General features: G+C 39.7%; 1 protein-coding gene across 6 annotated transcripts in view; it reads left to right on the top strand.

The window, feature by feature from the left end:
- Positions 1-5,504: 5,504 nt before the first annotated feature.
- The window catches only part of LOC135221857 (calcium channel flower homolog), a 35,678-nt gene continuing 16,868 nt past the window's right edge, over positions 5,505-24,314 (top strand). For 3 of the 6 annotated variants that reach the window (XR_010316108.1, XM_064259799.1, XM_064259801.1), the window contains exons 1-4: positions 5,505-5,724; positions 9,319-9,391; positions 13,012-13,137; positions 13,999-14,106. Coding sequence is in view for 4 of the 6 variants with exons in the window: in XM_064259799.1 (XP_064115869.1) it covers positions 5,643-5,724; positions 9,319-9,391; positions 13,012-13,137; positions 13,999-14,106 (389 nt within the window). In the remaining 2 variants the exon portion in view is untranslated. The remainder of the gene's footprint in view (positions 5,725-9,318; positions 9,392-13,011; positions 13,138-13,998; positions 14,107-24,314) is intronic. The other 3 variants (XR_010316107.1, XM_064259800.1, XM_064259798.1) reach the window with 1 other exon arrangement.

The following is a 24,314-nucleotide window of genomic DNA, read 5'->3' as shown; positions in this document are numbered from 1 at the left end:
TAAAGGAGTCAGTTTCCGAACAGGATGCAAACTATCTAATCCAAAGCTATCTAGCGCCCGTAACCACTCTATTACCTGTCGCTCCCGCTTGGACATCGGTGATTTTAAAATTATTGAATCAGCCAATAAAGATGATGAGCTTTTAACACTGGAATCCATTTTAATCAAAACCAATGTACCGAATTTAAATGCCCAGTCCTCGTCTGTTCAGTTGTTCATAGCCTAACCACTTGTTTGTTTGCTTCAGTTCTGTCTCTCGTCTTTTGTATAGTTTTTTTTTTTTTCTTTTCTTTTTCCCCGCTCTGTCCTTCAGTCACCTTCTATTTTTTACTCTGGTAGGTTGTCTCTCCAACCTAGTATTGTTGTACAGTAATTTTTACATTTTAAATGTTTTAGTGTCGAATTTTAAATATTATACCGTGTTTTATCAGTGACGAGTCTTATATGTTTGTATTTTCATCAATTCCCCAGCCTTGAAAATGCATCGAAGCGATGTGAAACGTCGGCAATAAATTATGTACGCTGAGACATGCCTTTACCTCTCCACCTTGCGATATTTGTAGGGCTTGAGCCCCCTTACTAGTCTTCTATATAGATATATATATATATATATATATATATTATATATATATATATATAATATTTGTATATATATATATATATATATCATATATATATATGTATGTATATGTACCATGGGGATGAACAATCTATGGGCCATTATCAAATAAACAACTTTAAACTGATAACGGATTTGTATCGGAACAATATTTAAGTCAGTGCATTCTATTTGTTAGAAAGCAGATGTTATTACTTCATGGTTTTCACTTACTCGGGGAGTAAGCCTGCAAACTACTTTGTTGATGTTGTTGTTGTTGGGCAGGGTGGGAGTGAAGGGTGGGGTAGGAAAGCCTAAAAAGGTCTGGAAAAGGTATGTTACACCTTGAGTTAAAGATACAGGAATTTTAGGAAAGAATATTTATGATTTATTTATTAGAATTAAAATGTAAGAAAATAAATAATGTGCTTGTTATACAGCACAGAAAAATTAATTCTAATAAAACATAGCGTAATTATTTTAATTTTCGTCGGTGAAACAAGGCTCTATTTGACCATAGATTTTAACACGTTTGAATTGATTTGGTGTGCTGAATTTAAGCTATGTTTCTGTTCGGTTATTTTGTGTTTCCACTTATAACTGAGAATATATGAACGAGTTTAATTTATGTCCTTTTTATTTTATCCTTGTTGTTAGTATAAGTAGTACTAAGTACGAGCATTACTTATATTATATATTATAATATATATATATAATTATATATATATATATATATATATGTAGTATGATATATATATATATATTATATATATATATATATATATATATATATATATATATATATATATATATATACACACTCGAAGTGAACAGCTCTACCACCACAGCTGTTCTATTGGAAATACCACCCAGCTTTGTGTAATCGCTGTGGTCCATCGCTGCTGATATCTTATCTATGATAACGAATGATTCAGTTATATACTGTGCCTGCAGACCTGATATGATACTGATGATAGTTACTAATGATACTGATAGTTAGCACATAGAAAGATGAAACTCTTCCAGTAAACATTGCGTAGTTACAAGTACTGGTCTACATCGTCTCATGGCTCCTCATTTAACTGATTCAAGTTTATTTCCTAATGTAGATTACCTGACAATCAAGATTCTTGCACTATGCATTCAAGCAATCATGCAGATGAACGAGTTCTCTACTGAATTGGCATTTACGATCAAATTTCTCTATCTGTTCCATGTCAGATGAATATTCATGCGTAGTACTACATTTTGACTCGCTTCGAAAGCACCTAAGTCTCTTTCTTCAGATATGTTAATGGAAACTAGTTCGGCGTATTCAAGACCTGAATCTTATCTTTCCTGGTTGTCGCATTAGCAACCCCCAACCCCCCTTTCTGCTAAGACCTCTTCATTTGGGTCACGAATGCTGTCTTTCGCTGGTTCCTTCCGTGCGCGTTGAATGTAAACAGTGATAATACGTAGACCAGGACGTAGACGTAGACCAAGTGAAGGATGGTTTTTGGTTCGCCTTGGCCGCTACACCAGAGTCTTCTTCTTCTGCATTATTGTAGCAGGAGATCTGGCTTCTTTTACTGGAGCTAATGTATTCCCCTGCAAACCCACGCAAAAATTACATCCATAAGAGCAGTTGTTATTCTTGTTCTTGTTCTTCTTCTTCCCTAACCTTTCGGACACTCCGGTTCAGTTATTTCAAGCAAATCTCAATGCACTTTACTTTGCCACCGAATTATGTGCATACGCCTTTTCACGGATTCTTCCTAGGGGATTAGAAGCCTTGCTATATATATATATATATATATATATATATATATATATATATATATATATTATATATATATATATATATATATATTTAACAAGACATCGTTGAGGCACAAATGAGACACAGTTGAAAATGAAGTTACAAGGTAAACAAAAGGATCCCGAATACCAGATGGTTAATAGTCAAAAGGGTACAAATCTAAGAAATAATCCAGGATAATCGGAGATCACACAGTCACAAACTAAAACAGTCATAAGAGAAACGGAAGCTTATTAACCATACAAAGTCCAAAAATAATTATACATCTGAATACATTAATTTTGTTGCTTATATTTATCTACAACTTTTTTTAATTGTGAAGGCATCGAGTTTAAACAAACCAAGATTTAAATTTAGAAAACTTCCATTATTTGATTTAATGGAACAAGATTCAATGATATTCCTTTCAACTGTGTCGCTACACGGCATTATTAAGGATCTTGCCTGGCTCCAGATAATAGGATGATCTAAATCTCTTATATGTACGAATAATGCATCCGATATTTGACCAGTTCTCACTTAATATTGGTGCTGTTTGATTCTTGTGAAAGCGATTTTCCAGTTTGTCCGTAATATATTCTATCACGCTTTTTACAGGAAATTCCATATATGCAGCCAGAAACATCTTGAGGAGAATTTTTTTATTACTAAACTCTTAACATTAATAATACTGAAAACAACATTTATGTTGAAAAGCTTTAAAAATTCTAGAAATTTCTAAAAACCTTTCATCATACATTAATTTGAGAATGCTATGTTTACTAAATTCAAGTTTGTCATTAGTTAAATAAAGTGTTTTTCTAGCTCTTTTCCATGCTACATCTACGAAAGTCCTTGGTTTTTTAAGTTTACAGGCAATATCATAAATAGCTTTAATCTCAGCCTGTGTGCGTGTGTGTGTTTGTATATTCAACAATAATCTTACAATAAGCAGGAATTGCACCGAGAGAAATGCAAAGCGTACACTCTCATGCAGAAAATAAATGAGCATCTGTTTTTATACGCCAAGCAAACTTCGAATAATGACTAACAGTGAAGTTGGGTATTCCCAAGGAAGAGCAGTAACGCAAAAGGTTTGTCCTTGTGCAATATTATTTGTTATAATTCAGGACCAGAAAGGCAATTCACGTACAGGCAAGGGAAAGCTCTCACCACCACCAGACCATGCAGCTTATACATACAGTGGTGGATTGCCACATAGGCTGATTAGGCTAAGCCTAGAGGTACCCTGGCTCCAAAGTCACTAAAATGTATGTTAAAAATTGTGTAGCTCCAAAAATTATTGGTCTCTTATATATATATATATATATATATATATATATATATATATATATATATATATATATATATATATATAACAGCAGATGATTCTTTCGCAAATTTCCCGAGACAAAACGAATCAGATTATATGGAAAACAATAAATGAGAGCAAATGATTAGTAAGATGGATAGATGAGTTTGGAAGAAATGAAAGTTCGAAACGCTGGACCGATGGGAAAGGGGACAATAAAGAACTCTTAAAACTGTTATTGATAAAAAAAGAAGCCGAATCCTTAGAGAATTTAAGCAGGACGTGGTACGACTACCAGCTTACTCAGGGCGCCTGCAAGATTTTCCCCTCACGCATACGTTGTAGACATTATGTTCCTAACGTAACATGAAGTGGTCTTCGTAATTAATACTCATACTTAGTACTACTTATACTAACAACAAGGATCGAATAAAATGGACACAAATTAAACACGTTAATATACTCTCTGTAAGTTGAAACACAAAATAATCGAACAGAAACATTGCCTAAATTCCGTACACAAAATAAATTAAAATACGCAAAGATCTAGGGTCAAATAGAGCCTTGTTTTACCAACAAAAATTTAATAAATAAGCTGTATTTTATTAAAAATAATTTTTCTGGAATGTATGATATATGCATTATCTGTTTTTTACATCTTCACTCTAATAAATAAATCATAAATATCCTATTCTAAATTTCCTGTATCTTTAACTCAAAATAAAACACCCTTTTCAGACATTTTTAGGTTCTTCCATAGGGCTGTCCTACCCCTACCAACACGAACAACGACAACAAAGTAGTAGTTTGTATGCTTACTCACCGAGTAAGCGAAGATAGACAAATCTTAGGAAAATTAACTGGTAAAATTTTAGTGGAACTCTTCGAGCAGCTGTTGAAAGAACAGCTGTGCAAATAGAATGCGTACCCCATAGGGAAGTTGCTTTAAAAAATTAGGCTGAACCCATAGAAGGTTCTTGATAAAAAAAACAGTAGAATCGAAAGAACAGTTATTGAAATAAAAAAAAACGGCTGGATCTACTGAGCAGTTGAATTAAAAAGAAAAACTGAAAATTTCTCATTTATTGACAAATCGTATTATAAAAATCCTTGTAATCATTCTGATTTACATATTGTCTTCGCAACAGTCAAGGACGGCTGACTAGGCTATTAAGATGCTGCTCACGGGCCCGCGGTTATCTTTGCATGTTGACTGTCGTCTCAAAGTTGTTTTATTGTGTTCGTGTGCTTTGCAACAAATCCAGAAGCATCTTGCCATAATATTAAATTCATTACACCACAGCTAATTGTCAGTGAAAACCACAATATATGTATCTGAAATGAGTATGTCGGACCAGAAGTAGAACTGAAAATACGAGCGTGGCATGTAGTACTATATGTGCAATATATTGCAACTTTATGACTTCATCTAATGCAATGTGCGAGATGTTTTTCCTGTTGAATTACACATCTCATACCACGATGTAAGTCATAGAAACTCCTTATCTTTCAAACCACTTATTTCATTGCATCAATTACTTCACAAATGGTCCAACAAACGTTAAATGAGAGAGAGAGAGAGAGAGAGAGAGAGAGAGAGAGAGAGAGAGAGAGAGAGAGAGAGAGAGAGAGAGAGAGAGAGAGAGAGAGAGAGAGAGATTGATTAAACGCTATCTATATATTGTTATATGTGATAAATAAATTGATGGTAACTAATGTTATCTATGAAACAAAAATTCTATGATAAATCAACGTTAACCACGTAAAACGACGTTCAAAATGTTGTTTAGTGATCCCGTACCAAAGGTTACGGAGGACATTGGGGCTAGTCGTCGTCGTTTGTTCTGTTGTCAGCTGTCATCGACGAATACTAGCTATCAGGTCGTGGTGCCGTAGATCGGCTGTGCTGTGAACCATTTCTTTAGTGTAAATACCGCAAGGACGCCCTGAAAATGAATGCCCCAGGCCAGCAGGAGGCTATTCCTTGGTGGCAAAAATACGGAGCCCGTGGTGTGGGCTGTGGAGGAGGCATAAGTAAGTGGCGAAGGGGAGAAAGTGTGATGTGATCTGCTCGCTCGTTCTCCCACACATCTACTCTGGTCCTGCCTGCTTCGTTTTTTTTTTTTACTCTGGGTCGCTGGTCGTCGCTGCTTTTACTAGTTTTTGGGATGAGAATGTGGTTTTTATTTTTCTCGTGGGAGGATTCTGTTCTATGACTGCGGGGCTGAATGTATTGAATTTGTCCATTTAGCCCGGGTTCCTTTAGGGTAGGCAAGCCTGACATCACCTAGTACCTACCTAGCTAGCTATCTCGAATGTTCCGGCAGTTTTACGCAATTTTTTCCTTTTTATTTAGATAATCACAGCCCATTTACATAATTTAATTTTTAAAATTATTTTGGACGAAGCTACACATGATTCTTAGGATGACACACTTAACCTTTTGGGCTAAACTAGAGTCGTTTATCACAGCTGGTAGGTTAGCCCCAGGTAGGTAGGTCACCTGTAGGCTAGGTCATAATTGAAGCTTCGAGATAGGTTGGTGAGGCAAGCTAGATTTGTATCCTAGGTTCTTATGACATATTTAACCTTATGGGCTAAACTAGAGTCTGTTATTCCAGTGGGTGGGTTAGCCCCAGGTAGGTAGGTCACCCGTAGGCTAGGTCAGAATTGAAGCGTAGAGATAGGTTGGTTTGGTTAAGCTTCCCTTGGATACTTGAGTCCATATGTACTAGGGGCCTGTATGCTGAAATTAATTATTTTCACTCCCATGGGGATATCATGCAAGTAATTATGATAGTTTTGTCAGACTAAGCTATTATCAAGTTGTTCCCTGTGCCTGGAAGGCTATGTTGAACGTTAGCCATTACATATGCTAAACATTTGCTAGTATGATTGGTGAAGAAAATGTAAATTTTTACTTGAATATGGACCCCCAGCAAAGTTTGGGTTCATTATCTAGGACTAATATTAACAGATTTGGTAGCCTGAATATCTTGGTAATAGTAAATTTTCAGTAGGTGTGATTATTGTATTGCAGTGCATGTGAAGGAGACTAAAGAGCACTGGATAAGAAACTTCAACATAAGTTTTTTCAGCTTCCTGAGAATAAATACCTTTACTGCAGATACTCAGTGCCACAATTGATGATAATTTATTCTGCACTACAAATAAGATGATGTACAATGTTCGACTTAACAACTAATTTGATGTGAAATGTATTGCATCATATCAAAGATGGTAGACTGATTGCACATTTGAAACCAAAATGGGTTGAAAATCATCAGTTTTGAAAACGGTAGTGGGAATGGCACATTTTTGTAATGGGCACCATTTTATAAGTTTACATATGACAAATTAAACTTCAGATATGTTTGTTTTTAAGTTTTTGCATGAACTGCACCTTAAGCATCAAATTCAGATTATTTCTTTCTTGAACTGCTTCATAGCTTGTGATCGTATGGCTTCTGGTTACAGGCCGATAGGCTAAAGATTAGTTTTAGGCTACCATGATAATTTAAGCAAAAGCTAGACCCAACAATATTTGCCATGTATCGTTAGGGTAATGTGTCAAAGTTTATTAAATTTTGTAACAGTTTTTAGCTTCGCTTGAGGCTGCAGTGACTGGTTACCAAGTTACATTGACATAGCCTACTACTGACTTGATACAAGATGTCCGGCTGTATAATTTAGTGGTTAAATGTTGAATGATCTTTTAAGACTTCCGTAAAGTTGCTTTGGCATTGAGTGAAATGGCTTTTATTTGATTATCTTTCCAATTATAAATTTTATTTATGATTTGCAGGTTAAGTAAGGGTGAAATGAAAGCTAGGGCCTAAAACTCATTAGTTTATTTTTACTTAAAAAAAATTTTTTTGGCTTATGACTCCGGTATTTATTTTTCAAATTGATTATCCAGGTATTTGGGTTTGTGTTGATTGTTGTCAGTTAACATTGCATGTTTTTGTTTGTTTGCACCCTTGCCTTTCAGCGATAGGAGGACTTAGTGGGATCTTTGGCATTTGGTTTGCAGACAACAGCTGGTGATTTCAACCAACAGTTGATGGTGGGAAAAAAAAAAATACTGCTTAAGTTGAGATCATGTAAAAATATGCCTTTCATGTCCAGGGCACTCAGTTTAGATACAGCTACCACTATATATACAGTATAAGCTAAATGCCATTTCAATCTTGATGCATCGTAGTGTAACTTCAAATAAAAGTTCCTTGTGTGGCTAGGTGGGGGCCTTTGCCCTCCATGTCACCTAACCTCACCCAAGTGGACTTTTATCCTGTAGAACCCTTCTCCCCAAGATTTTCCTAATTCCTATATATACCTGTTAGCTTTTTAGTCTGGCTCCACTTTACCAAAGATGCTTCACAGGACTTATTTGTTTGCAGAGAAATATCAGAAGAATCATATGGTGTATTCCATATTAATATTATGTAAAATCTGCCATTTTAACAGTGAGAATAAGAAAATTTGCATTTTCCTCTTCGTCTTACTGATATCAAATGGGAGCTTGCCGTATTTTGTAAGGCTTTGAACTATTTTCCAAAACAGTGTTAGTATCAATGTCACTAATGGTGATGGAGAATTGTTCGTCATGATATACTCAACCCAATTTGAATAATGCTTCATTAGCTGAGTGGAGATGGAAATTCTTACAGTTCTTTGCAAAAAGCAGTTGTGTATTAGGATGGGCACTACAGTTTTCTGTAAATGACATTGTTTTGGGATTAATTATGAAGTCGATGAAAAACCTTAAAATCTCAAACAGGAAGGCAGTTAGATTACTGTTGGTATCCCTGTGTTACAATACATTACAAGATAATACATTATTGATTTTTCTGTGGGCTAAAGTATTCTGAGTTCTTAAAGTAGTTTGCTTGTAAACAAAAATAGAACCTGGATTAAAAGAACTACATAATTTGTTGCAGAAGACTGTCAGTGTTGGGTGTCATATGCAAGGTTGGTTATGTGGCTGCTTCTAAGAGACTAGCTGTAGGTTGCCTGGAGTCCATCTCCTGCTGGTGAGGTTTCTGTTATTAGATAGAAGGGTTGGTTGCAAACAAAGGTTTCAGTTGATACCGCTGTTTATAGTTTTTTTTTTTTTTTTCAGCTAGTTACATTTTATGATTGGTAAACTTGCTTTACATATGTGATTAGGTCTTGAAAGTAAAGCCAAATTCGCTAATGAATTTAGCGTCTTTCATTTTTGTAGCAGTTTTGCTCTTTTCATGCTTTTTCTTGTTCATTGTTGCATATGCAGTACACGCAGTATGTGTTGATGGTTTGAGTGTTGGGTAGACATGAAATTGAAATATATACTATGCTTGATGGCATAAGGAGAGGCTAGCATTTTGTGCAAGATATTGTATTAATTTTTCCAAGTTTCCAAATTTCAGTCATATTTGTTTTATTTTCCACTTATTAAATGTTTTTGTAGAGTAGTTAAATACCTTGTACATATATTATAATTGATGAATTGTTTTCAGAGATATTGTATGACTTTCTAAGCATGAGGAAGTTGCCTCACTCATTTTGTTGTAATGTATTTTTCCATTGAATAGCATTAGCTAAATAATACTTGTTTGCATTAATTTAACCTCTTCTCTCGATTTTCAGTTGCCTTATGTCTTGGTGTTTTCAACTGCATCACAGTCTACCCCTTATGTATTGTTGCTGGTATATGGCAGATGTAAGTATACACAAATTTAATGTTACTGGGAGTGATGAGTTCCAAAATATTATTCCCATTTTGGGTATTAACTATGGTGTCTAGTCAAGCATACTATGCAGGTCTTTGGGCTTTTCGCTGTCAATTTAAGCTTGATTACAACTGCTTTTAACTTTTAATCTTTGATCCATTTATTTTGGTCCTTCTTTAACTTTGTCTTACTCAAGTTTTCATTTCCTATTCAAAGACAATCCCTTTCATATAGAAATGTGACTTTGTGACCCTTTTAAATTAAAAAATAATAGCACTAAAGCTCCCAGTTGTCCATGTTGCTAGAAGAAAAGTGATATTGACAGTGGAATGAATGAATGGGTGGATTCCTCACCCCTTCCAATCACATGCTTCTAGTTAACTACTGTGGAACTTCGGTTTTCCTATGCCCTGGTTTTCATAGACTTTTTTTTGATGAAATTCATAGATTATCTGATGGAATTCTGTCTCGGGTTTTGATCCTCATTTTTTGTACACTCAGAAATGCTCCTTCCAGGGCCTGCTGTGTTACTAGTCCCTGTACCGAGTGCCCAAACAAAGCATCCCATGTTCTTTTGTGACCAATTCTAGTTTGTACTCATTGTTTTTGTGCTTTTAATTCAAGTGCAACCGCTAAATAAGACATCATGGGGCCAAAGAAAGTTCCAAGTGTTAACTCTTCTGTAAAAAAAGGCGAGAAGCACCATATAATTTGAGAAAATTCGTAGCAAAGTGTTGCAGGGTGTTGCATGTCAATCTCAGTGAGAAAATGCTTACAACAAGACCAGTGGAGGCTGGTTTGAAAAATTCAGAAAGCGAATGGGCATACACAATGTGCCTACTTCAGTGATTAAGGACATGTTTGCAAAGTAGTATGATGTAAAAGATTTTGTGGAGAATTATCATCCCAACAAAGACGTAATCCGTGTTTCCAACATCTCTAATGATGATGCTGTGTTTAAATTAGGCAAATTTTTAAGAAATGGCAGAAACAAATGTCTCTGGAAGGTTTTGTTGTACAACAGAGGTCCAGTGACTTTCAAGCTGGTTCTAGTCTAGTGCCAGTAAAAAATGAAAAGGGGAAGTAAACTCATATAGTGCCAGTAAAAAACAAAGAACAGTAACACCAGATAGGTCCTTGATACCTGAAGTCGTGGAGGGAGATTCCTCTTCTAAACAATAACCTCTCCTCCTCCTCCCTCTCCCCACGTCTCCATCTTCCATAAAGGTAAGAGTGATGTTAAATGTTCATTTATTTATTTCTTTAGTCATTTACATTTACATTTTTCTCATTGTTTTCTGTATTTAAAACTGTGTTTATTCCCTTTAAAATGCATTTTTGTTGATATTTTTGGGTGTCTGAAACGTATTAATTGTACTTACATTATTCCTTATGGAAATTGTTGTTTCGGATTTTGTACATTACAGACTTCATGGGACGTTCTGGAACGGATCATGTACAAAAACCAAGGCTCCACTGTACCTTGTTGCTGAGCTTTTGCCCAAGATGTATCCATATAAGAGAGACTAGGTTTGTTTGTGATATCTATGAGAAGTGCAGATTGTCATGAATTTGATACATATTTGTCTAGTGAATAAAAGGTTACCTATACTTAGCAAGAAGCTTGGTTCACTTACTTAAAATTTGGTAAACTGAATTGCAGTTAGGAGCATATTGACATTTTACATAAGAGTACAAAGTCAAACTACAATTGCCTGGATATTAAGAAAAAAAGTCTTACTGTATATTAGATATAATCAGTAGTAATATTTTTATTTGCTTTGTACATTGCATAAAACAAAGTTGAGTAAATGAAGAGACCTATGAATGTACAGTGAAAGCTCATAATACTAAACTGAGAAACCTTGGTGTTCTCAGCAACATGACGCGAGATCTTAAAAGAACCAAAATGTAACGAACTCAAATTTTTTTGTTAAATGCTAAGAATGGGAGAAAAATTGTTACTCCTAATTTAATTTACTGTATGAAAGTCTGTTGTTACTTGCATGATTATTTTAGAAACTAAAATGAACCCATACAAAGTCCAAAAACATGATAAAACTGAATATATTAATTTTGTTGCTTATATTTATCTACAACTTTTTTCATTATGAAGACATCGAGTTTAAATAAACCAAGACTTAAATTTAGAACACTTCCATTATTTTACTTAATAAAACAAGATTCAATGGTACAGTTAAAAGGAATATCATTGAATCTTGTTTCATCAAGTCAAATAATGGAAGTGCTTTAGATTTAATTCTTGGTTTATTTAAACTCCATGCCTTCACAATGAAAAAAGTTGTGGATAAATATATGCAGCAAAATTAATATATTCAATTCCCTCTCTTAATGAGTTTGTGGACAGCAATCCATGGGAGTGTTTTGCTTTGTCCTGTCAGAGCTCTGCACTGCTATCTAAAAAGGACTCTTCACCTAAGGCCTAGGTGTCATAGACTTTTTCTTAGCACCAGGTGGTCCAGAATGGGAGTGTCCAAATCACCATTTCATTCCAGCTGCGTGTGGTGATTAAGCAGGTATACTCCTCACCTTATAGTTCTGTTACTGAGTCTATGCAGGCTAGAGCAGATGACATCAGAAGAATGAGTTCCTCTCTGGCATTTCCGAAGAACTTGTCTGTTCATATGGTTTTGAATGCTGGTTCCTGTCTTCAGCAGACCATGTTCACTTCATTTCCCTGAAGGACATTGCCCACAGGTCCTTGGACACCTTTTCCTTGGGACTGGTGGTGGCTGCCCAACAAGTTGTGTAGCTCATTCAGTGCCCCTGACAGGACAGTTTGTATCGTACCTAAGATGATTGTGTGGAAGAGAGATTGAGTGAGATGGCTGGTCTCCTCCTTTCTCTATTTTCCTTTCTTCTTCTTACGGGCTGGTTGAAGAATAAGACGCGTCATAAGCTGGAACTGGTCTGATGCAGGTGAGTGTGGCAGCCACACTGGTTGCAGTTATTTGGTTTCTATACAATAAACAAATCTGCTTCTCAACAGCACTTACTCCTCTCTCTGACAAAGGGAGGGAGGAGTGGTAATAAACCCCTGTGGCCTACATGGTTTGTTGCTTGAACAGCCAGAGTTCTCCTTACCATCCACGAATGCAATGAATCTGGACATTTCACATTGTGTTAAATCCCAGCAGGCTGAGTTTTTAGGTACTCGCTTATCTATTCTCTCATGACCTCAGACCCTCTTCTTTAGGACTTGATCTTCTAGGAAGGGTGGTCAGGTGGGCTGAACCCCCAGCCAGTTCAGGGTACTTGTACCTGCCTCCAAGTATAAGTCTATCCTCTTGTTAAGACTGAAGCTTTGTTCCATGTGTGAACAAATGACAAATTTTTAATCTTTGTATTTTTCATAGCTAACAAACCTGAGGTCTTAACATTAACTGCCCACCTCTAGCTGCCCTTCTCATATCCTGGATCAGTGACCAACTTCTACCTTGCTTTGCAATCTTTGTTTTTTAACCAGTTTCCAGTTGGTGCTAGAGGATTATCATATTGTAAAGACTGAAGGTTTGTTAGCTATGAAAAATCCAAATTGATTAAAAATTTGTCATGTTTATAATGTATATGCTATCTTCTTTTTTTTCAGGATGGCTGCGTTTATTGTGATCTCTGCTGAAGCGCCGTGTTGTTGTATGTTCGTGGAGTTTGTTCAAAGATATTCGAATTGGGTTGAAACTCGACCCCATTGGCAGAAAGCAGCATTTTATGTGATGTAAGAAGAGTTATAATAATTTGTTTGTTTTCATTTTGATTTACTAGTGTATTTTACAAACTACAAGCCCTCTATGTATTGAAATATAAAATGAACATCCTCATCAGAAAGATTGATATCTAGAAAAATTAGTTTGGAAATCAGTGTACTGTATGAATGTATGTATGTAATAGTTTTACTGCAGTCTAGAAAGTGGTAATGTGGATGCTGGATGTGTGTGTGTTGCATACAGTAATTTGTGTGTTTTGAAGCAGGCAAGTGCAGTACTATGTGGTAGGGTTGTAGTTTAAATGACTATGGATTTATGATGCCTGGTACTGTATGCATATAAAGAGAGAATAGGAGACTGAAAATTTTGATGATGAGTCAGTGCTAGATTCTGGAAATGTGCAACCTGAAAAAGTTGATCCATAGCTGGAGTTTGTTGGGAAGATCAATTTGCCAAAGAGGAAATGACAGCTATGTTGTGTTCAGGGGCTATAAATTAGTTTTCACTTGCTTTGGACAAGTATTGAGAGTGAAATGGGTATAGTGGAAGTAGCAAGACATCAACCACAGGATGGAGCTAAAAAAAATTAGGGAGAGGAAGGATGAAAATAGAGATATAGACAAAGTGGAATACAGACTAAGTGCAAATGATAACAGAGAGTGAAGAGAACTAATCATTTGAATCAGTTGTACGTAGGAAGACTGGCAGTGACTGTTAAGAATTATTTGCAGTTTCAGTTTTATATATAATTTTTCACCATGCAAACAAGTCTTACTTGCCAGCTCTAAAGGCTTGAGAACTTTTAAATAAAGCTGTCTTATAACTAACACCTTGCTAAGCACCCTTGATTTTAATCTTTATTCCTTTTACAGTATAGCATTGCCTGCAATCATCATGTGCCCTGGCTTATCCACCGTGTTTGGATCTGGTCTCATATTTATGACTGGTGTGTTGTATGGCTTAATGGCTCTTGGAAAGAAGTAAGTAACTTTCAAAATATACTAATGTTAACAGTAAATTAAGTTTTGTTCATGAAACTTACCTGTCAGATATATATATAGCTGTATTCTCTGAAGTCCGACAGAATTTCTAAAACTTACGACACACGTAGTGGGAGTTAGGGTGGTTAGTACCCATTCCCGCCGCTGGGAGGCGGGTATCAGGAACCATTCCCATTTTCTATCAGATTTCTTCTGTCGCCGGTGTCGTAAACACCTGTTTACACACCTCCGCCTCAGGATTTTGGAAAACTTTTCATATTGCTTGAGTATCCTCTTGACTTTTTGGTTTTTTGATTGGATCGATAGCTTGGCATACGTGATTTGGACTGTTTTTTGATTTTGGCTTAGATTTTTCCCTAAAAAATGTCTGGATGTAGTTCTGCTAGCGCCAGGGTGTGCTCGAAGGTGGAATGCAAGGTTAGGCTTCCAAAAGCCTTGGTTGATCCTCACACATTGTGTAAAGGGTGTAGGGGGCAAGAGTGTAGATTTGATTTGCGCTGTAATGAGTGTGAAAGCTTAGATGATTTGCAATGGAAGACGTATGAATCCTACGTTAAGAAGTTAGAACGTGATAGGATTAGGAGGTCTTCCTCCAGGAGTAAGTCGGGTAGCAGACAGGGTATTAATGTATCCCCTTTTAACCCTCCTTTAGAATTTGTGTCTCCTAACCCTGTAGTGTTGCCTTCGGGCCCTCAAGTGGTGTCTGCGGAGGGTAATGCCCTTTCGCTTATTCTAGATTCATTGAAGACGCTTGAATCTAAAGTGCTTGCCCTTGAAAACAGGCAAAATAAGTGCAGTGATAGTGCCCCTAGTGAAGTGGAGGGGGCGTCAGATCGGCCCTATAGCGCCTCTAGCTGGGACCTCTGCCGGACTCCCAGGACTCAGGGAGAGGGCATGTCGAAGGCCGAAGGAGGGTTACGGGGAACCCCCACCGATCTGGCGTCCCTTCAGCAGTTCCTGTGGACGCTTCCCAGGCTGCTAAGGTGCGTGCTCGAGCACGTATCCTTAAGGATTGTTTCTCGTCTTCCGACGCGTCCCCCCCGCGCAAGGGGTGGGAATCTCGATCGGATTCGCGACCTCTGAAGAGGACTCTTCAAGAGCTGGACGCTTCACGTCATGCTATGTCTGAGTGGCATTCTTCTCCGGAAAGCGTAGCCTTTCCTCCCCAGAAGAAGTATAGGACGTCATCCGACGATGACTGCGCCCTCGAGCGCCCCAGTCGCTCTAGAGCCAAGGCTGTTGCCTGGGAGAAGGAAGAAGGCGTCCCCTCGCCCCTCTCCTTCTTCGCAAGCGCAGCTCGTCTCCGCGTAAGGAGACATCTCAGACGGAGATCATCATTGCGATGCAGCGGCAACTGGACGCTTTACTGAAACAGAAGGAGACGGTCCCGCGTCGAAGGAAAGACGATAGACTGCCTATCAAGAGATCTAAGCAGTCTTCTCCAATGGGGGCTCCTTTTTTCGTCCCCGTCTTCTGAAATTTTCGCCCTCTAGACGTCGTTTGGGCTCCCCAGGGGGGGGTTCATCTAGAGGTGACGTTATACGCCAAGTTAGAGAGAGTTCTCTGCATGCTCCTCTCCCTTCCCGTAGAGAGGACGCTCGGCGTTCCGACTTCGACGCTTCTGCTGACGACGATTTGCGTTCTGCACGTCTTCGACATGACAGTGTTGACGCTCAACGTTATGTTAGTCGGGCAGTGGATCAAGTTTCTTCGCTGGACGTTCGGAAGGACGCTTCGCGGGACGGTAGAAGAGTCTCTTTGATGGACGCTCCGTTGGACGCTTCGCTGGACGCTAGGTTGGACGCTGATTTGGACGCTCGAGAGAACGCTACTTTGGACGCTCAGATGGACGCTCGTAGACGTTCTAGTAAGACCTCGGTGGACGCGAATGTGGAAGTTCGCTGTCACTCGGATGTGGTTCCCGAGACTTTGGCACGTTCGCCTCTAAAAGTGACTCCTGATCCTGTTACTGTTAAGGATCCGTTACCCTCGTCTTCTTTTCATCGTTCAGATAGGAGACTTGGAGCTAAAGGACTTCTGCCTCTTCCTTCGGACTTGCACTCGGGTAGGGAAGAAGGAGAACTTAGCGGTTCTTCGGAGGATGTTGATGATGATCAACCTGCTACGTCTGCCTCGTCAGATTATCAAGTTTTGGCACGACTACTTCGTGATTCGTTTGGCGATACTTTTCAGCCAGCTGCTCCTCCTCTCCTCCTTCTCAGTTTTCGTCGTCGAAGACAAGTAAGTCTCCAGGTTTCGTGAAGATGAAGACGTCGTTATCTACGAAAAGAGCTTTCCGGAAGGTAAACGCCTGGATGGAGTCTAGGAAAGCAAAAGGAAGAACTACTTTCGCCCTGCCTCCGTCTAGACTTAGCGGTAAGGCAGGGATGTGGTATGAGACAGGCGAGGAATTAGGATTGAAGGTTCCTACGTCGGCTCAAGGTGATTTCGCCAGCGTGGTGGATGCCTCAAGGAGGGCCCTTTTAGCATCGGCTAAGGTTTCTTGGACGACTTCCGAACTGGACCATCTTTTGAAGGGACTATTTAGGTCCTTAGAAGTGTTCAACTTTTTAGACTGGTGTCTTGGAGCCTTAGACAACCAATCTCGTAAGCCAGACTCGATCAGCTTGGGGGAGCTGTCCAGTGTATTGTCATGCATGGACAAGGCCGTCAGGGATGGCTCAGAGGAGTTAGCCTCTCATTTTTCAGCAGGGGTTCTTAAGAAAAGGTCGCTTTATTGCAACTTCGCGGCTAAGTCTGTCTCTCCCGCTCAGAGGACAGAACTTTTGTATGCTCCCTTCTCGAGTCATCTCTTCCCCCAAGCTATGGTGAAGGATCTGGCAGTGAGTCTGCAGGAGAAAGCCACACAAGACCTGTTGGCTCAGTCTTCGAGACGTCCGGCTGGCCCTTCAACGTCGTCTGGAACACAACAGTTTAGAAAGCAGAAGCCCTTTCGTGGAGGGACTTCCGCTAGATCGTCTCCTCGAGGAAGAAGCCTTCCTAGAGGTAGAGCCCCTTCCAAGTCTAGGGGTAAGAAGTGAGAAATCGTGCCTTCAGTCACCGGTAGGAGCCAGGCTGCAGTTGTTTGTAGAAGCCTGGAGAGTAAGAGAGGCAGACACCTGGTCTCTCGACGTCATAGAGAAGGGTTACAAGATCCCTTTCATAAAGCCGCCCCCGTTGACTTCCACTCCCAGGGACTTGTCCCCATCGTATCCGCTAACAAAGCGAATGATTCTTTTCGACCTGCTCGAGCAGATGCTCGAGAAGAGAGCAGTGGAACAGGTTTTAGACCTGGCAACGCCAGGATTTTACAACAGATTGTTTCTTGTACCGAAACAATCGGGAGGGTGGCGGCCCGTCTTGGATGTAAGTCGTCTAAACCTCTTTATAGAGAAGCAGAGGTTCAAGATGGAGACACCTCAGTCAGTTCTGGGGGCCTTAAGACCTGGAGATTGGATGGTATCACTCGACCTCCAGGACGCCTACTTTCACGTCCCGATACATCCCCAATCGATGAAGTACCTTCGGTTCGTATTGAAAGGGAAGGTCTTTCAATTCAGGGCTCTCTGCTTCGGACTGAGTACGGCCCCTTTTATCTTCACCATCTTAATGAAGAACGTGGCGAGGTGGCTCCATCTTTCCAACATCAGAATCTCGCTCTATCTAGACGACTGGCTCATACGAGCCTCTCGCAGACCCGGTGCCTGAAGGATTTGAAGACGACTCTGTCTTAGCTGCGTCCCTGGGACTTCTGGTGAACTTCGAGAAGTCACATCTGACCCCAACACAGTCCATCGTGTATCTGGGGATTCAGATGGACTCAGTGGCTTTTCGGGCTTTTCCGTCCCAGGAACGTCAGCAACAAGGCATAGAAAAAGTGTCAGCCTTTCTAGGGAAGGATTCATGCTCGGTGAGGGAATGGATGAGTCTGCTGGGGACCATTTCCTCGCTGGAGAAGTTTGTTTCCCTGGGGAGGCTACACCTCCGACCTCTTCAGTTCTTTCTGTCGGACAGCTGGACAGAAAAGGACAACTTCGACATGAAGTTAAACATCTCGGAAGAGGTGAAGAACCATCTAAGATGGTGGCTCGATCCGTGGAAGCTGTCAGAGGGCGTATCCCTCAAGCTTCAGAACCCCGACCTAGTGTTGTTCTCCGACGCGTCATCCACGGGGTGGGGAGCAACTCTAGGGGGGGAGGAAGTGTCAGGTACCTGGAGAGGGGAACAGGTAACCTGGCATATCAACTTCAAAGAGCTGGCAGCGGTTCAATTAGCGCTCCAGTTCTTCCAGTACAAAGTCTCCCGTCGTGTGGTTCAGATCAACTCGGACAACACCACAGCCCTGGCATACTTGAAGAAACAAGGAGGAACACACTCTCGCTCCCTGTTTTCTCTAGCAAAAGAGATCCTGCTTTGGGCGAAGGAGAGAGAAGTCACAATATTGACAAGATTCATTGCCGGAGTCGAGAACGTCCGGGCAGATCTCCTCAGTCGACAAGGACAGTTATTGCCGACAGAGTGGACTCTCAATCAAGAAGTATGCCAGGAACTGTGGGGTCTTTGGGGATGCCCCTTAGTGGACATCTTCGCAACATCAAGGACGGCGAGACTTCCTCTGTATTGCTCCCCGGTTCTCGATCCGGGAGCAGTAGCAGTAGACGCCCTTCTATGGGATTGGACGGGCCTGGATCTCTACGCTTTTCCCCCCTTCAAGATCCTGGGGGAGGTAATGAGAAAATTTGCAGCATCGGAGGGGACGAGGTTGACCTTAATCGCCCCCTTTTGGCCCGCAGCGATCTGGTTCACAGAGGTGATGTTCTACCTAGTGGATTATCCGAGATCTCTTCCGTTAAGGAGAGATCTACTCAAACAGCCCCACTTCGAGAGGTACCACAAAAACCTCTCCGCCTGAGTCTGACTGCGTTCAGAACTATCCAAAGTGGACCAGAGCGGAGAGGTTTTTCGAAATCAGTGGCTAAAGCTATCGCCACCGCGAGGAGACCATCATCAATCGCGGTTTACCAATCGAAGTGGGCAGCCTTTAGAAGTTGGTGTAAGAGAAAAGGAGTTTCCTCTACCACTACCTCTGTGAGCCAGATCGCCGACTTCTTGCTTTATCTGAAACAAGATCTAAAGTTGGCAGTGTCAACTATTAAAGGCTACAGAAGCGTTCTATCTGTAGTCTTTCGCCATAGAGGTCTTGACCTCGCTAACAATAAGGATCTCCATGATCTATTGAGATCTTTCGAAACGACCAAGGTACCACTACCGAAGCTACCTTCGTGGAACCTGGATGTGGTCCTAAAATATTTGATGTCAAATCGTTTTGAACCTCTTTCATCTTCGTCTCTACGGGATTTGACGAAGAAAACTGTATTCCTAACTGCTCTGGCGACGGCGAAGAGAGTTAGCGAAATACAGGCTATCAGCAAACACGTCGGTTTCAAAGGGCATAATGCAGTCTGCTCTTTGAATATGTCGTTTCTGGCCAAAAACGAAAACCCTTCCAATCCGTGGCCTAGAACATTCGAGATCAAGGGTATGGCAGAGATCATTGGTCAAGAGCCAGAAAGAGTCCTGTGTCCTGTTAGGGCTCTTAGAGAGTATATTCGTAGAACGAAGGATTGCCGAGGTTCTGCAGAGAACTTATGGTGTTCGGTCAAGAGACCAAACATGCCCATGTCCAAGAATGCACTGGCATTCTTTTTGAGAAACACCATTAAAGAGGCGCACGCTTCTTGCAAAGACAGTGACTTGAAGATACTTAAAGTTAACGCGCACGAAGTAAGGGCTATTTCGACCTCAATAGCCTTTCAGAAAAACATGGCTCTTAAAGACATTTTAAGTGCTACTTTTTGGAGGAGTAACTCAGTGTTCGCCTCTCACTACCTACGGGAGGTGAGAACGACCTATGAAAGCTGTTACTCTCTCGGACCATACGTCGCCGCAGACACTATTTTGGGGGCAGGAGGTAGCACTCATCCTTTCCCATAGAAAAGGGTAGGTGAGTTTTTAATATTTGTATGTTTATGGTTGTAGGGTCGGCTGCCGAGTACAGTCGTCCCTTCCTTTAGCCTTTGGTATATGGGAGTTTGTTGTTAGGCTAACTTAGGTGGTGGTTTTTTGCCTCGTTGCCCTCGGAAGTATGGTCATGGTCTAGTCACATTGTGGTCCCGTCCCCGTTGACAGATCATCTAGAGCGCACCAACTACATAGGTCACTACCTGGTTGGTAACTCTAGTGAAGCAGAAGCAGGCTTGGGTGACAGTAATCACGAAGTCAGCTATGCTAACAGGTAAGGAACCAAGATGTCAATCATATACATTTATATGTTTTCTAAAATCCTTTTTTCTGTCTCTCCCACCGCCAAAGGTGGGATTCAGCTATATATATATCTGACAGGTAAGTTTCATGAACAAAATGATATTGTTAAGATACAATAAAGTTTGTTCATACTTACCTGGCAGATATATATAATTTTAGTACCCACCCACCTCCCCTCAGGAGACAGTGGAGATAGAAATCTGATAGAAAATGGGAATGGTTCCTGATACCCGCCTCCCAGCGGCGGGAATGGGTACTAACCACCCTAACTCCCACTACGTGTGTCGTAAGTTTTAGAAATTCTGTCGGACTTCAGAGAATACAGCTATATATATATCTGCCAGGTAAGTATGAACAAACTTTATTGTATCTTAACAATATCATGTTTATTCATCTGTTAAGTCGTAATAACCTTGTATATCAGAAATGATATTTCTTGAAGAGACATATCTTTTCTCTAATTTTCACATCCATTTTTCCTTCATCAAAATTGAATATTCTTGGACTTGTTTTTTCTTTGCACTTTTACTTTGTGTTGTTGCCACCTTGGGGTATATTATATTCTGTAAGTTAATGGCCCTAAAGTATTATTTGTTATTGTAGGTTAGATATTGTTTAAATGTTCCAAATAATTAGAGAAGTGAAATTAGCATACTAATTGCAAGACATTCAGGTAAACATCTTTGATGGGGTTGGGGGAGTTTTACCACTTGTTTGGTTGGATAGTAGTACTTGATTGAGCCAACAGTTTGCTGCTGTGGGCTGTTGCTCCCAGAGCAGCCTCTAATCCTATTTGGTTATTTGTAACCTTAGGATGTATTGTTGTGTCGTTTCTAAAGGTCCTGGGGCGGGTGGAGGGAACTGCTTAAGTTTGTGCTGAAGTATGAGAAGTTTTGTCGTTAAGATATTTTTTCATTATACTTTAGATTCAGATTTATAAAAGATTTCCAATGTGTGCACTGTATACTGAAGTGATTTGTCTTGACAAGGGTTTCAGTTGTGAGATAGTTTTCAGAATTATGATTTATCTTTGGAAATTAAATATGAATACTGTATATTAAAATGCAGCTGGTCTGGAATTACTCAATTAAAAAAAAATTAGAACTCTGTATGGGTATTGTGAGATTTGCCTGTCTTGTGTAATAAAACTAGGGAATCTGAGAAGGTAATTTGGGATTGATTAGGTGCTAGTTGTCAAACGTCGGTGTCTGTTTGTTAGCGGTTCTTGATAGCTGTTAAGCTTTTGTAGGTGTCTCTCTTTTGCAGTTTGTATATGTTAAAAATGGTATTCAAATTCAGCATATTTCATAAATTAATTAAGCCAAGTGCTATAGGTTTCTGGACCTGTGATACTGCAAAATTTCACTCTGCCAATCTTAGGCTGACTTATCCTAAGGTGGTTGTAAAGAATATTAGTTGTTGCAGATCCACTTTTGCACTACAGTACACTGTATGATTTACTAATTTTGACATGGATGGATTCCCACCTAGAGACTTAATTGTATGAATTATTCCATTTGTTAAAGGATTTTTTGTAATTTATCTGAACCTCATAAGGCTGGGAAATCATAAGCCAAACTTCTACTTAGGGCAGAAATTTGCATAAAAAAGTAACTTGCTTTTTAAATATTGTGATGGCAGTTCAAAAATAGATTAGATAAAGTAATTGATGCTCTTGTAATTAATTTTTTAAGGTATCTCATTAGTGGATTACAGCCCTGGAGGCACCTCTACCAATGTAGCACTTGTTTTTTTTTATTCTGGGTCCTCCGTTTTTTTTTATTCTGGGTCCTCCGTTACAAAGCTATTGGAAAATAACCTTGGTCGATATTGATAATAATTTATCCTTGAGTGGAAAACTTTCTCACAAAAACTCACCTCAGAGTTTGCATGAAAAGGGTGAGGAAAGTGCAGAAAGCTTAAGGAATATTCCACTCTTTCAAGGTTTGCTTACATTGACCTTTCGTGCCAGATGCCCCGTCAATTCAGGCTTGGGTGGGTATTCTCAGCCTTAGGAGTCAAGTCCCTTTCTTACTATATACATTGTATTTGGGATGAATCTTACCTACTGTTAATGATAGCTATATCTTCAAATCTTACCTATTGTTAAAAGATAGCTATATCTTCAGCATTCAAAATAAAAGGAAGAAGAGTGTTTGGCTGTCCCAGAGGATGGTCTAGTCAACCAGATTTTCACACAGGTGTGTCTGGAATGTTTTATTTCTTGTCAGAATTATTCTTACCACAGTGGCATATGAGGGGGTTTGTTCATTTGCTGGTTTGGTTGTTGCTGTACAATATTGCTGTATCATGATAGTATTGTGGCTTGTGGCTTTTGTTTGTTAGGATGTCTTCCTTGGGAAACAAAAATAAGGACTGGTTTTCTTGCAGGAATGGTTTCTGTGTAAGCAAAATGTTTCCTTTTGAGCTAGATAGCACACTGTTTCTGCCAGCTCCAGGGAGACGGAATTGCAATGTTGAATGTAGGTGTGAAGAGTGAAGTGAGTGGTCAAAGGATTTTATGCTTAAATTCCTTAAACAGAAGAAAAGGAGGGTATTAGACAGATTCCTCCTTTGAATGTCACTCTACCATCTCTGACTCTCCTCCTTTACCTAGAACTGAGCCTTCTACTTTAAATCTGCCCTTTACTCCCCCTTTGGACTTGAATCTTTTTTGGAACCTCTTCAAGGATTGTCAAATTTCATATTAAGGAACAAGTCCATGTCTCCCCATAGGGTGTGATCTTTTTTATGGGGCTCTTTGAGAGGAAAGCTGTTGGTGCTCTTGCTAATCAGTAACCAGAGCTTAGGACTGCCCTGTGACATGGTCGAGTCTGCTGCCAGGGAATTCAATTGGTTCTTGGGTTGAGGTTAATCTGTTCCCTAGGACAGATTCCTCTCCTTCATTACACTCTATTAAGCTTTTGGCTCAGTCACTGAAGGATTGTTTTGGAAAGCACAAGTCTCCGCACCAAATTTTAGCAGTAGTGAGGTTAGCAATGCTGTAGCTACTACCTTAGGAGTAGACTGAAATGTTATAGTTAAGGCATATTCAGTAAGTTGCTTTCATTTTAATGTTAATTTGATTCTATCAGTTGTCGAACCTATCTCTACTGTTTCCATATTTCACTTTCACAGTTTTTCCTCCATTCTTATCTGTCTGAATATAAGTGGTCATTATTGTTCAACTGCTCCTAATGTTCTCCTTTTGACTTTGCCATTATACAGGATTTTTTGGTGGAATTCAAGCTAGATACCATTCTAGCAAGGGGGTTACAAGTGAGGAGGTTGTTTCAGGTATTGCTAATGCTTCTGTTTCCCCCTCTTTCCAACCATCTTCCCAGTTGTGTCCTGACCTCTTGGTCCCTCCCACGTTGCCAGTGGATTTGTTTGAGGAGTCGGTTTCTGCCATGTAGCTTCTGCTCTGGCAGAGGAGATAAATACAGAGTAGTTACCATCAATGTTGCACTTCTCTTTACCTTCCTATGGTTAAGTTAAGTATATCTTTCTTTTACCAGACTACTGAACTGATTAACACTCCTAGGGCTGGCCCAAAGGATTAGATATTTTTACGTGGCTAGGAACTAATTGGTTACCTAGCAATGGGACCCACAGCTTATTGAAGCACACTATATCGAGAAATGAATTTCTATCACCAGAAATAAATTCCTCTGATTTTGGGTTGGCCGAGCTGGGATTCGAACTTCGGACCACCAGATTGGCAGCCAAGTGCGAAAACTACTCATCCAGTGAGGAACTACCCTCATATGGTTGAATAGAAGGATTCCTTAGGGACTAGGTCTCTTTTGTCATTGAGCATTTTTGCTACAGTTGAAGAACCTTGGACTTTGTACTTTATTAGG

Source organism: Macrobrachium nipponense, chromosome 3, assembly GCF_015104395.2.
Source record: "Macrobrachium nipponense isolate FS-2020 chromosome 3, ASM1510439v2, whole genome shotgun sequence".
NCBI lineage: Eukaryota > Metazoa > Arthropoda > Malacostraca > Decapoda > Palaemonidae > Macrobrachium > Macrobrachium nipponense.
This window is presented reverse-complemented; position numbering and strand designations above follow the sequence as displayed.